This window comes from Ixodes scapularis, unplaced genomic scaffold (genome assembly GCF_016920785.2).
Source record: "Ixodes scapularis isolate PalLabHiFi unplaced genomic scaffold, ASM1692078v2 PGA_scaffold2__306_contigs__length_199485367, whole genome shotgun sequence".
NCBI lineage: Eukaryota > Metazoa > Arthropoda > Arachnida > Ixodida > Ixodidae > Ixodes > Ixodes scapularis.
This window is the reverse complement of record NW_024609857.1, coordinates 129,098,977-129,113,745: the sequence shown is the minus strand read 5'-3', so window position 1 is coordinate 129,113,745 and position 14,769 is coordinate 129,098,977. Positions and strand designations below refer to the sequence as shown.

General features: G+C 44.0%; 1 protein-coding gene across 1 annotated transcript; it reads left to right on the top strand.

The window, feature by feature from the left end:
- Positions 1 to 8,368: 8,368 nt before the first annotated feature.
- On the top strand, positions 8,369 to 12,146 carry LOC120838256 (the record flags this gene model as incomplete). The annotated part of the gene is made up of 3 exons (XM_042291540.1): positions 8,369 to 8,401; positions 10,962 to 11,855; positions 12,087 to 12,146. Coding segments are annotated over exons 1-3 (987 nt in total), but the record flags the coding sequence as incomplete, so codon positions are not given.
- Positions 12,147 to 14,769: the final 2,623 nt, after the last annotated feature.

Sequence of the window (14,769 nt, the reverse complement as noted above, 5' to 3'; positions counted from 1 at the left end):
TAACGAAAGCACGCTGGGATTCCATTTCCCATGTATCATGTCAATAGAGGCAACGTGGGCGTTATCATTGTTTACATGCCACTACTAGAAGCTCGTTACATGGCACGTAAACAGCGTTTCGGTAAGGATCATGGTCCCGGCCCAAGGGAGGGGGGCGGGGGGGGGGGGGGGGGGGGGCTCCCCCTTTCCCCTGGATCTCGCCAGGGGGGCACGAGCCCCGATGCCCCCCCGAAGTTTACGCCTATGGGCCAATCTCAGTTTTGGTTGCACTTCAAGAGTTCTCGGGTTAGTCAAGATAAAACCGCAATATTTTTTTATTGGGCGTGTTAGGTGATTTTTGTTAGTTTGGCTTGTAAAACCCTAAGATCTTAATATTTGCTTTGCTTTACCTTTGTTCTGAGCGCAGCCAACGCTACGAGCTTATTAGTGCCACTAAATAAGGTCTGATGAAGCAACTGAAGCAGCGCCAAGATCGCGAGGTCAAACAATTCGTTATCTTTCTGTGCCTGTGCGGTTGGGCTAAACCAGACTTGTACGTAATCCGTTACTAGTAACGAAATTACTTGTAATCCCTTACATTTATCAGTAATTTAGTAACGGAATAATTACATATTTTCTAGAGTAATTTTAAAGTAATTCCCTTACATTTTTGACGTAACAGATTCCTTGTAATCCGTTACATTTTTTTTTTTTTTTTGTCAGAACCAACCCCCCCCCCCCCCCCATTTCTAGATAAAGTTGTTTTTTTCTGTAAAGTCGAGCGCAGTGACACTGTCACGCGAATCGACCAGCGCAAAGGGAGGCTTGGCACTCTTCAGTTCCGCAGAGCCTTTTTTTTTTTTCAACACCAAGCCCCTGAATCTATCTTTTTTTTTTAGACGCTAACATCAATGTCAAAAAATCTAAATGAACAATTCTCAAAAAAAAAAATAAAAGGGGGGGGGGGGGGCAAGTTATTTCCGCTTTTGTTTAGTCCCTTTGTTTTTTCTTTGCGATCGAAGACGGGGAGAGGTGGACATCAAGTTATTGTGCGCCTTTTCGAGAAGCTCGAGGCGGTAAGTGCACTGAAAAGAAATAACAATGTCCTTCTCGGTTATAGTGACTACGGCCATCTTCATAATGCCACAACTAGAGCACTATATAGCTCCTTCGGAGCAGAGTTGCGCAATCTAGAACGCCGTCTCTCGGCGACTAGCGGCGAAGGCCCGGGGGTTCGAACTACGGCCAGAAATGCATGGGGAACGTGAGAAAATCGCTGCTTCCTGATTATTTTGGGGATGTACGGAACGACAATTGTTTTTGACATAATAAGGGAATAGTTTACAATAATTTGCGCTAAGTTGTGCGCCATGAAATATCTTATTTTTTTTTTTTAATTACCTGAGCAGCATCACGCAGCAGACGACGCGATGACGTCACACCGTTCACGTGACCCGCTCCGGCCAATCCATAAACTCCATCTCCGCTGCGTGGAACAATCGTCTGCTTCAAACGCCATTGCTTTGAAGATTGCCTTCGCAAAATTTTCACACGCATCTAATATTATTAAAACTTTTATAAAGTGTTTATTGCTTTACCAACTTCACGACAGACTAGTTTCGAAAAGTGTGAACTTGGTGTTTATTTTTTAATCAGCCGTGTTGAGTCGATCTCCATGTATTCTCCCATAGGGCGGGCCGCCTCCTGGAACCCTGAGTACCACGTGACAAGCGCCGAGCCGCTCTGTCGGCCATGCTGTCGGCGAAACACGCGGATCAAAGGATTGCGCTACTCTACTCCGTAGGAGCTATATAGTGCTTTAGTCACAACACGAGACAACGCTCCGTCTACCCTACCCTCTTTGTGAGTCAGCTTTTTGCGAGCACTTGGAAAATGGCAATAGTTTTCCTTTCTTCTTCCTGTTTTGCCCCAGCAGGAGGCATCTGATCTCAAGCAGATATTTTTACAAATAAAACATAATGGTGGCTGACGTCGACTTGATATTCTGGGCTTGAGGAGAGAGTGAAATTCATGAGTGGGGCCATAGCGCGGCTTACTTAGTACTCTACCCTTTGCTGCCCGTGGCATCAGCGGACGTCTATCTGGAGAACACCGGAGTAAACTGCAGTCGGTCCGTGCTCCGTGCGTTTTTGAACGGCACCAAGAAAGGTACACAGGGCAAACGTGCGTTTACATTTCCTTGTTTTAACCGTTTGTTATGAGTGTCCTTCTTTTTCTTTTATTACTTATATTTACATACTGGAAACTTTTTTTTATTCACCAACGTCTCAAGTGAGGCTCGAACTGTCCAGAACCAAAGGAAGAAGATTATCGAGCCAAACCTCATTTATTATTTAATTACAACCTTACTGTTACAACTATGTTTTGCTATTGATGACTTCTACAGCTTCGCGATTTAGGCAATGGAGAATTTTAGTAGATCGGTCTGATGACTCCTATAACGATATCCGATACTTCGCCGCCGTCTTTGCGTATGCATCATATCGTTATCGGGTACCGTTATCGCGGGTATCGGAGGTATCGGAAGGATCTACTAAATCTCTCGAATAGCAGGCAACAGCTGCGACGACGAAGCTTTGCTCTACATTCAAGGTAAATATTACTTCCCTTGCTTCGCTGAAAAAGCTCAATGCAGAGCATGAAGCATTCGTGAGGCACAACATGGCACTCCCATCCAGTGCGTCAGCTCAAATGGTGTTCAGCGTAGCAGTCTACATATTGAGTAAGAAATAACGCAGAATGTCTGACGAGACTTTCGAGAGCCAGCTTTTGCTCAAAATACTCAAGGTCATTAAACGGAACAGGTGGCAATCATAAGAACTTGAATAACCCTCTTCCCTCTGTTTCTTACTTGAGGACAATAATGTTAAAAGTAACGCCACGAAAGTAACGGATTACTTTTTGGGGTAACGGTCACTTACTTTCATGGAAGGGTAATTGTAATTGTAATAAATTACAATTTAGCCTCGAGTAATTGTAAATGTAATTCCTCACTATTTTTCAGTAACGTGTACAAGTCTGGGCTAAACTAGAGCCACTCAATAAGCTAAGCTTCGTACAAATCTTGGTGCTTAAAGGAGCAATGCAACGATTTTTGTACTTTGCGCAAATACCGCTTAAAACGGATCCCTAACGTTAATGACCTATGAAACACGCGTTCGTTTTTGACCCAACGCAATAGAAGTCCCAGAAACAAATTTAAGAAAAACGAGCAGCGTTCACCCCCTCAACTCGCAGCCAGAACAAGCGGCCACGTGATCTGTAGCCGATTATATGCCGCCAGTGTTGATCATAGCCACGCGCTGTGGTTGGCAAAGCCCAGGACACGCGCTGAGTTCCAGACATTGTTATGGCTCGGCTGTTGTCGTTGTTGCAGCGATTGGACACGGGTCACAACCCGAATGCTTCTCGAGCTAGCAATTGTCACGAGCCCAAGACGAGTACCTACGCAATGCTCGGGTCCAATTTATGAACCGCATTCAAATATCGTCACTTGGGTGTACTGCGATCCCCGAGTTACGTCATCAAATTTTGCAAAGGAGAGATTGAATGAAAATTATCGCTTTTGTCCTTGAAATTACACCGCAACAAAGGAGTTTCTTGGCCAATGGCGTTGCGTGTGAGTATCCTTGAGTCCCAGGTGTGCCAGTAAGCTCGTGTAGAGAGAAAAACATTACAATGGAATATCGTTGCACAGCTCCTTTAAAATGATGGTTGTCAGTTATCTGAAGCTTTATCTGAAAACACAGGAAAAGCTTTTCCGTCTTCCACAAATGTTCAAGCTGTTTGCGACAAAGTAAATTGCAATAATAAGTGAGCTCCCTAACACAGAAAGTAATGCTGAGAATTCGCACTTCTGAATCATGACGATCGGTTGTTGCGTTTGCTTTGTACTAACCACCAAGATGGCGGCGCGCCACAACAATATCGGGTAAAAAGAGTGCCAATACTCTAAGCGTATCTCATTTGGTTTAGCTCACTAGGCTAAACTAGAGCCACTAATGAGCTTATTTAGTGTCTCTAAGTTAAACCAAGTCGGTGGGGAATCGTTGATCGAGTGTATTGTGGCACGTGAAAAAAGGCCTGAGCGCGAGCTCCATTTAGAGCACGGAGATCACGCTGCAGATTTTGTATGAACTAAAGCCCCTCGATGTGTTTGCGTTGGTCTTTCAAGTAACGCCAAGTATGCCAGTGCACGAAGCCCGTGTCTCGAGCGGCCCTTGGAGGCAAATGGCGGCGCAGCACTAAAATGTCTGGCCCTTGGAAGCGAATGGCGGCGGAGCACCCGTTCGTGGGACGTGTCTTGCGCGTTTCCACAACAATGGTTGGCGGTACTTGTAAAAAACGCCTTTATCAAGGGGCTTTAGCAGGGACCCTGGGTTCTGTCGCCCACCTGCATCCTACCGTCATGCGATCGTGTATCACATATACTGCGTGATGCACGTTAAAGACCCCGAGCTAGCAGTTGTACTGCACTGGTTAAATTTATAATCTACAACGGGTAACAATGTCGCCCTACGAAACTCCTGCTCTTTAAAAAACTAACGACTAAGTTTGAATGCGCCGTTACATAGTATTTTTAATGTGTGTACGCATGTTCGCGTGCTTCTTTTTTTTTTTTTTTTTTGTCTATATCTTTGAATAGAAGGCTCTTACTTATGAAGAAGCAGACTATAGTTGTCAGATTCTGGAAAAAAATATTATATAACTAAGAAAATTGCATGTTAACGCAAAAAAAAAAACATAGACGCACTTAATAAAAAAAAATAATAAAATGGATTATAATTGCGTTTCAAAATGTTTGAGCGCCCTAAAAGCTCTAAAAGCGAGCTCCATGTTTTGAACGGTGCGCTTGTTCACTGGAACAGTAGTTCAGGGCAGCATGCTCGCGCTTGTATGTCCCGCTTCGCTCGCACGATAAAACCAATACTTTACTGGTAATGTGTTTAGTGAAACAAAGCTTACCTTCTGTTTATGTGCAATGCTCTCAGTTTTCACGTGATGACAGACTTGTTTATTATTATTGTTTTCGTTTCCAATTGCAATTTGTATCACATTTAAACTACTGTCATCTAATATGGGGCACCACGACAAAAACAAATCTTCATAAAATATTTTTATTGCAAAAAAGGGCGATACGACTTGTGTGCAGTGTACCCCGTGACTTTCACACGGACCTAATTTTTGCTAATCTGGGGATAATGAAAATACATGAATATTACAAATATAGACTTGCCACGAAATATAAACAAGAACATACCCAGAGTAAAAGTTTCTTATTTGACTTGGCTTCCCTCAGAAAAAAACCGCAAACACATACCCTTCGTCACCCTGACCCTTGGATAATAGATACATCGCGTACTGACTACGGCCTTCAGATGATTGGAAGAACCCTGCCTTCATTGCTCAACACTTTCTCGCGTTCCAATGTTGATATAGTATCTTTAACCTCACGTGAGACCCGCGAATATTTTCTTTGGAATAATGTCGTGTTCACTTTTTTTGTATTTTTCAAGTCCATTTTCTTCATTGTTGTGTGTGGCTGATATCTTGTTGGCATTTTCGGCCCAGTGTTTGCTTTTCTTCCTTTTTTATAGTTTTTATTCCTGTTTTGCATTAGTGGACTTCTTTGCTTTGTATAATTTTTGCTTTGTATAATTTTTGACACCGCTGTGTTCCTGTGAGGGGGCTGGGGACCAGTCAAGCTCCTTGTAAGCTTTTTTCCCCAGCTCCCACCATATATACATGCATATGGTAAATAATCTATTATTATTATTATTATTAATTCAGCTCGTGTTTTTTGTGTGCTACATGGATTAGAGACCAGGGTAACCCAGGAGTATTCTATTTCGCGGATTGCAAAAACCTATGATACTTGAAACGTGTGCCACAATCAATTCAAAATATTCTAACCTTCAGATGTGGCCGCTTGCGTAAGTAAGCAATGTTGTTTGTCAAGAACAACTGCGATTGTGCGAAATCACCTCGGAATAACTCGTTCTAAGCACGCGACCGTTGGCATGCAGTGAATACTCATAATCGGCGACGAGATGATTGGTAGCTGTCAGCGGGTGGAGTTTTTCTACCAACCCAGATTGGGAATGTTTCCTTCTTTCTGTTGTAGGCAATCAGGAGACAACTTACACCTCATATGAGGGTGATAAAGTACTATTAACATTCAAACATTATGGCCTGAGAAGTATATATGTACAAGTTTTAGCTTTCGATGCACCCTTAACTTTCGATATGCTCATTGCTAGTGTACAATGTAGGGCTTTTTCATTCTTAATCAGCGTACCATGCGGGTGCTTGCACTATATTTTATAAAATGTCAAACTCTACCCCTTTGCATCTTTTTGGAATTTTGGCTCGGCACTACTTGCGCGCATAAATCACCAAATTAAGGCTTGTGTATTGCTTAAACGCAGCGCAAAAGCCATCCACAGACCCAGAATCTTTGCCTGGCCAGTCAATGCATTTATCACTGAACCCGTATTAAAAATAATTTTTATCATTTATTGCTGCGAGTTAATTTTTAACCTTGGCACTCTTTTATTATGACTCCCTCACCAGTCCTGCTTTTGGTTTACCTAACTCAATATCTAAACCTGAGTGCCATTTTTTGTGTTTTCCAGTCTCGTGGTTTCTAGCAAAATAAAAACCCAGCTACTCAAATAAGACACCTGACTCCCCAAAAATATTTCATTTGTTTTGATTTTTTAGGTATTTAATTCCTCAAGCTAGAAGTTTGGAAAACTAAGTCTATCACGTCATCACGTTTTCCTGGAAATCCACAAAGAGACAAGCACATGCACGACAAAAGAGCCAGCCCGTCATATAAATCTGATCACATTGAAATATGTGCAATTGGCCTCCGAAACCTCCGCGGGAGGCTAACGGCGCACAAGCGTTTTTATATTTTTCAACGCGTCGGTTCTTTTGTTGTGAATGGGCCTCGCCATTTGGCTCAGGACAGAAAAAGACGACGAAGTGTTCCCACGCCGAAGCACATTCTCATCGCTCTCCAATATTTAGTTAGATAGCTATTTTTAAATTGAACCTACCGATAGTGAGGTCACCCACCATCGACCTGAACGACGCCATGGCCACGGGGGACGGGGGTCAACCGCCCCCCGATCACCAAACGGCATCTGTCAGCGGCTTGGTCCTTTCACCTGCGACACTCCAAGCTCTATCTCAGCCACCTGCGTTACTGAATGGCAAGTACACAAACGAGGACGGATCTTTGACGCCTGAAACTAAAATGTGTATCGACTCCCTGACCCCCGGACAACAATTTCCTAATTTTACTGACACAGAAAATGGCTCTACCACAGATGACGAAGGTTTCACTCTCGTGAAATACAAGAAGGCAAAGAAACGGTGTCATGAGGCCAAGTCACTATCCTCGAGCAGCAGTACGATCATATCTGTGGGCTCAAAGAAATCGTCTCTTACTGTCATCTTCATGCCAGTAGACCAAACAAAAGTGATCACCAAATTAAACCAACTAAGACTGTCAGAGCTGCTTGAGTCGAAAGCGCCCGGCTCCATAATTCAGATCAGACCGAACTACAGGCTCAACTTGATATCTGTCGACATACGAAATAGTGACGGCCTGTCATCTCTCCTGAAGGTGACCTCTCTGTTGGGTATCTCTGTCAGACCCTTTGAGCCCCGTTCTCAAGCCCAGGCAACTGGAGTCATCAGAGGAGTCGACACCAACATCGACAGTGCCGAAATTCATGCACAGCTAAAGGCCAACAACAACGCATCTGTTACATCGGTTCGTCGAATGGGTACGTCCACCACAGTAGCAATAACTGTCTCGTCGTCAAGACTTCCTGAATACGTTCTCCTCGGTCTAGTACGTCACAAGGTAGAGCCATTTTTGGAAAAGCCAGTTCAATGCCATCAATGCTGTCATTTTGGGCACGTTAGGTCTACTTGCCGTAACTCTCCAACGTGTTCACGTTGCGCCGGACCACACCAGCGAAATGACTGTGACGCTGATACAACGACAGTTCGGTGCTGTAACTGTGGTAAAGAACACGAAGCGACATCGCATCAATGTGCAAAATGGAAACATGAGTTGGAAATGCGCCACCAAAGACAAGAAGCTGGGAGCACATCACCCGCTAAACCTGCCCAGGAGACGGTCGACAGTGCTCTTGAACAAAACAAACCTGCCCTACTAGATCCTCAACGCGACGCGCGAATCCATAAGAACACAAAGTCGAACACCGGCTCCACTGGCTACAATGAGCAAAAGACGACAAATACTTCTATGAAGGACAAAGCCTCGTCTCAACAAGGACGCTCGACTGATGTTCCTGACTCCCGAAAGCATACCCAAGGCCGGTGGCAAATGCCTCAAAGACAACCTTACAAAGACGCGCTGGTAGGAACGTCACCAAGAAAACAAGAGTCAAGACCTGAAAAAGACCCTCCTTCTTCGCCAGAAGCAACATCTGGGATCTGGTCAACCATTATCATAATTGCAGAAAGTCGCATACGACAGTATCTCACCCAGTGCACGTCCCCAGTGGCTCACCTTGCTCTGCAAGCATTGGATATTTTTTTCCCAATTTTAATTAATTTAATAAGCTAGAATATGGACATATCAACAACTGCAGCGCACTAAGATGTGCACTGCCTCCATTGAAGAACTAATTAGTGACTCAACACTATTCCAATGGAATGCAAGAGGGCTCCAGTCAAACATGTCAGATTTTCGACAATTCACACATCATCATCACTTCCCTATAATTGTGATTTGTGAACCAAACCTTCCAAAAGATTTTAGGCTCTCAGGGTACGAGATTTTCACATCCCTGCGGTCAAATGGACCCAGTCGAGTTATGCTTGCTATACGCAAAGACCTTACATATGTCAATCATCTCATTACACCCCATGCAGACAATGAATACGTATCTGCCACAGTAAGAAACGGCAATCGCTCCTTTTCAGTTATAGCGGCCTACATATCACCACGTGCAAAATTTGATGGCGCGCACTTTGAAGTTGTAATGTACAACTGCGCTCCCCCTTACATCCTGTCAGGCGATTTCAACGCTCACCATCCCATTTGGGGAGGTACGCATATAAACAATCGAGGCAGAAAACTTTTAGACTCTTTGAGCTTACACAGCCTAAACATATTGAACGATAGTAGTCCCACATACCTACGCGGCACTACGTACAGTAGCTGCCTCGACCTAACGTTCGTCTCTCAAGAACTGGTGCCTTATAGCTTGTGGTTTACTGATATCGAAACACGCGGCAGTGACCATATCCCAACTTACACCATCCTGAAGGGATTTTCAAGCCGAAAAATTCGCCACACTATTCGTCGTACAAATTGGCAAGCCTACCAAACATCAATGGAGTCTTTCTGCGAGTCTTCTACTAACCTTCAAGACTTCAGTGCTGCTGTTGCTGTTGCTGCCAAAAGTGAAACCAGAAGCTACAATCTTCCTGCGACCCGGACTGCAATCGATGGCGAGTATGAACATCTACGTGCTAAGCGTCGTCGCTCGGAAAGACGGTACCGAAGGACCAAGGATATGCAGGATCTACGTGAATCTCGCCGCACGCAGAAAAAAATAGGTCGATACCTACAGAAACTAGGAAGGGTCAAATGGAGGACGAATTGCTCAAAGTTAGATCCAAGGAAACCTCTTACGGGAGTCTGGCGTATGGCGCGTGGACAACGGACACCTCAACAGCAACGATATCCGTTCCGTGCTTTATCTCTGCGCCTAAACGTGACTGAGATGGAGGTCGCCGAGAACTTCTGCAGCCGTCTCACCCAACAGCCGGCGGGATCTAATTTATCGTTTGGTCTCATGCAAGCAATCGTGCCACCATCGTCCGACGACAGAATGAATTTTCCCTTTCGGCCAGATGAACTCCAGGCAGCTTTGGCTACAGTGAAGCGGACCTCGACTCCGGGACCCGACGACGTTACGTATAGCGCCCTTGCCAACCTAGGCCCACGAGGTCAAAAACAACTTCTTGATTTGTTCAACAATTCATGGGAAACGGGTCAGGTACCATCAGTATGGAAGAAGGGGCGTATCATACCCATTCTCAAACCAGGAAAGTCGCCTTACGACATATCATCTTATAGACCAATAGCTTTATCAAGCTGCATTGGGAAGCTAATGGAGAAAATGGTAAATTATCGCCTTGAATGGTACCTAGAAAATACCGATCAGTATCCGGACGTAATGTCTGGATTTCGACGTGGACGAAGTTCTTTGGACAACGTCATAGACCTCGTCACCTTTGTAGAGCAGAACAAGAAGGAACGACGAATAACTACAGCCGTCTTCCTTGATGTCATGGGCGCATACGACAATGTGACCCACGAGGCCGTTCTAAATGCGGTAGAGGAACTTGGAATTGGTGGCCGCATGTTCTGCTGGTTAGAGAGCTACCTCACAGGAAGATCTATATATATGTCAACGCTCGACGGAAATACAAGTTCTCACATTCTCACAAAAGGCGTACCACAAGGCGGGGTATTAAGCCCAATTTTGTTTAATATGGTTTTGATAAATCTAATCCGCGAATTACCAACCACGGTACATGCATCTATTTATGCTGATGACATTTGTATCTGGGCGACCGGTGTCACACGTCCTCAGATACGGGCAAGACTCCAAAGCGCTCTAAAAGTTACCCATAAGTATCTCATCGAACGTGGACTTCAAATATCAACTTCCAAATCAGCTGTGATTACGTTTTCCCGCAAGTTAATGGACAGATACCCTATTACTATCTGTGGAGAAAAACTTCCGTACGTCCGGGAGCATACGTTTCTAGGGATAACTTTGGATCGAGGCTTAACATGGACGCCTCATGTATCCCGACTGAAAATGAAGCTGACATCCATAGTGCATTTCATGCGATTCATCAGTGGCACAACATGGGGCGCAACTGTTGGTTGCCTGCAGCGACTGTTCGAAGCCTTCTTCCTCGGACTTCTGAGGTACACCTTACCGGTCATCAACAACACCTGCATTACCAATATACGAGCCCTCCAAAGCATCCAGGCACAAGCTCTACGAACCTGTTTAGGGCTACCCCGCTCTGCTTCCACGCCCGGGACAATTGCGGAGGCTCGCAGGTTTCCAATTGAAGCATACATCATACAAGAGACGCTGCGGTTGCACTTGAGGCACCTTACACAACATTCTCGCCATCACTTAGCAACGTTACCTACAAACAGACCAAAGTCCAGCTTCTCCAGAACGATAAGAAAGCACAATACTACTCTAAATAATTTCAATCGACCATCTATTAAGAACATACCGCCATGGACATTCTTGACTCCAGAAGTAGTGCCGTACATCAAAGGCATTCATAAGAAGTCATCAACTCCACTGCCTGTACTGAAACAACTGGCATTAAGGGTCATTAATGAAACGTACGGCTCGACGACACATGTATACACCGACGGATCCTCTTCTGAAGAACGAGCTGGAGCTGGGATTGTAATACCCGCCCACAGTAGTTTCTCCAGTTTTGAAATAGGACACAAAACGACATCAACGGCATCTGAGTTAGCGGCCATACGAGAAGCACTAAGGTACATCCTACGTCAAGCACCCCAGAACTGGACCATCTTCAGTGACTCAAGACCAGCGCTACAAATAATCCAGTCTTCTATGAAAAATAATGCGTACGACTTTCTGGCATACCAAATCTTCTGCACCTGCCACCGGGCCCTCCAGCAGGGTCATCAAATAGCTCTTCAGTGGATACCAGGTCATTGTGGTGTCGCCGGCAATGAGGCAGCAGATAGTGCAGCAAAATCAACCAGTAACGGCAAGAAAATTTGCATACCCTACTCCAGGTGTGACACGAAAATTCTGGTTCAAGACGTGGCAAAAGCAATTACACAAAACTACTGGATGAATCCACATTACCACCATCCCAGGCTATACTCCCTTGATCCCCAACTTGCATTCCGAGTTCCATCTGGACTTTCAAGACAGCTAGAGGCGGTCCTGCACCGACTAAGGCTTGGTGTGGCATATACACCGCAGTTCCTTTATCGGATTCAAAGGAGAGATTCCTCGAACTGTCAAAGCTGCGAAGTTGAAGGGACAATCCAACATATCCTGTGTGAATGTGATAAATTCGAAGAGGATCGACAAGTGCTGGAAGAGACGTTAATGGCGTTGGACTCGCGGCCTTTCTGCTCATCAAAAGTGCTTGGTGCCTGGGACACAACTGACCAATTCATGAAGGCCACGAAGGCCTTGGTAATGTTCCTCACGAACACGGAATTATCAGACACTTTGTAGGGTGCTTAAAAATGCCTGTGAGATTTTGAACATTTTTACCATTGCTCACCCTCATTGACAACTTCACCTCATCTTTCTTCCTCATCGTCATACCTTTTCTTCCCCCTCCCCCTTCTCCCCAGTACAGAGTAGCCAACCAGAACCTACGTTCAGGTTAACCTCTCTGTCCTTCCTTAATAAACCCTTCTCTCTCTCTCAGGACAATTTTCCTGTTTTGTTCTGACCACATTTGCCGGAGACGTGAGCTCGGAGCGTTGGCAACTGCCCCCTTCACTCGCGCAGTGAAGAACAAGCAAAGGACCAGGGATGCCAAATTCTGAATATAGAAAGATACCCCACTGTATCGAAGCGCCACCACACACGATTTCTCGCTTTGATGTTGCCTGTTTTTTCCAAGGGTTTAGAGAAAGTTATTCATGTTAGGCTTAATAATTTTTGTGAAAAAATATGCTACTTACCGATTCTCAGTATGGTTTTCGGAAAGGTCGCTCTACTCAGCTGGCTCTTTTACAGCAAAAAGAAATTATCTTAAACAATTTTGAAAACAAGTGTCTAACTTTAGGAATATTTATTGATTTTTCTAAAGCCTTTGACCGGCTGAGTCATAAAGTTCTGTTAGAAAAACTATATTCTTACGGTATTCGAGGGCATTCACTGGCTCTTATATAAAGTTACTTGAGTTTCCGGCATCAAACTGTTGAAATAAACGGATATTCCTCAATGGTGAAAGCAGTTCGGACAGGAGTACCTCAAGATAGTGTCTTGGGGCCATTGCTGTTTAACCTATTTATAAATTATATAGTTACTATCACAAGAAAGGCCTCATTTGTCATTTATGCAGATGATACCAGTATATTTTTTTCAGGAAAGGACATTGATAGTTTAATTACCGATGCAAATATATGCCTTGAAGTACTTAGTTGGTGGACTGTCTACAATTCTCTGAAAATTAATGAAATGCAATTATCTTCAAACCGAAAGGTACAGTGTGTAAGGCCACCACAAAATTATTGATGAGTTCCTCGGAGGTTAAGTTTGTAACTACTGTTAAAACATTAGGCGTGATTTTTCACGAACATATGTTATGGGACTCGCATGTTCAAAATCTTTTTCTCAAACTTTCAAGCATCATAGGTATACTATATAAGAATCGCTATATATTACCATCTCGTGTAAAGCTTTTAATTTACAATGCCTTATTTAATCCTCGCATATCATACTGTCATCTAGTTTGGGAAACTACGACAAGTACTAACGTTAATAAATTGTTTTTGTTGCAGAAAAAAGCAATTCGCATCGTCACTAAAGAGTCTTATTGCGCACATACTGAACCTCTTTTTTCTAAACATAAAGTAATGAAAATCAAAGAATATTATAAACATAAGCTAGCAACTATGTACATGGCATCACTTAAATTTCCAAATCATCCATTACGGGAAATATCCAAATTGACTAGCAAAAATATTGCATACGATATGCGCTGCGCCGGAGCCTTGAGAGTACCACGCCCAATAACTAATTACGGTCTACAGATGATTCAGCACACACTACCAACAGTATTGAATTTTTTCAAACAAAAAGGTGTCTGCATTGAAAATGTAAACAAGAATAGATTGCGCGAAATATTATCCTCCCAGTAACATACTTTTGGTGTAATGCATAAATGTTCTTTTTTTTTCTTTCTTTTTTTTTCTTTCAAATGACCTAATTGTAACCCGCTGACCGATCTGCCTGTAGGGGGCAGGGGCTTCGTCAAGCTGCATTTCTGCAGCTTTTTCTCCTGCCTCCATCGCCCATTTTTTGTTATGGGAGTAAATAAAATGAATTGAATTGAACTGAATGCACAGGCCTGGAGGGCGATTCCACTGCCATCTGTTGGCTCAGAATCACACTAACCAAGGGTGGGATTGCACCTTAAGAAGACGACAGTTGAATTATACCCGTGCCACACGCACACGCGCAACTAGAATGCCATTTACAACGAATGGCATTTGTGTGATCGGCGAATCAGCTCCCAATCTGTCGAGCGTGGAATGCGCTACCCCCGAAGTGTCGCGCGCTGATTGGCCGTCCGCTCAAATGTCATTCGTTGCAAATGGCATTTGAATTGCTCGTGTGGCACGGGTATAAATCGCGATCGGCGTTTTGTTTACCAGACGCTTATGGCAATTTTCTTTGTTTTGTTTACTAGACGCTTATAGCAATCAATTCAGTAGAACAAAATCTTTTATTTCTGTACACCCCCCCCCTTTCCTATCAAACAATTCCACCACCCCTAGCTACATCGTTCAAGTGTGGCGATTTCATTTGAACCCTTAAGGAATTGTGATTGGACAACAGATTGCACGGGACCATATGGGCTGCGTTTCAAAGATTTTTAATCTCGCCACAAATGCACGGGCGTGCATTTGTGAACAAGAGCGACATTCTTACGATCTCAGGGGATATTGGT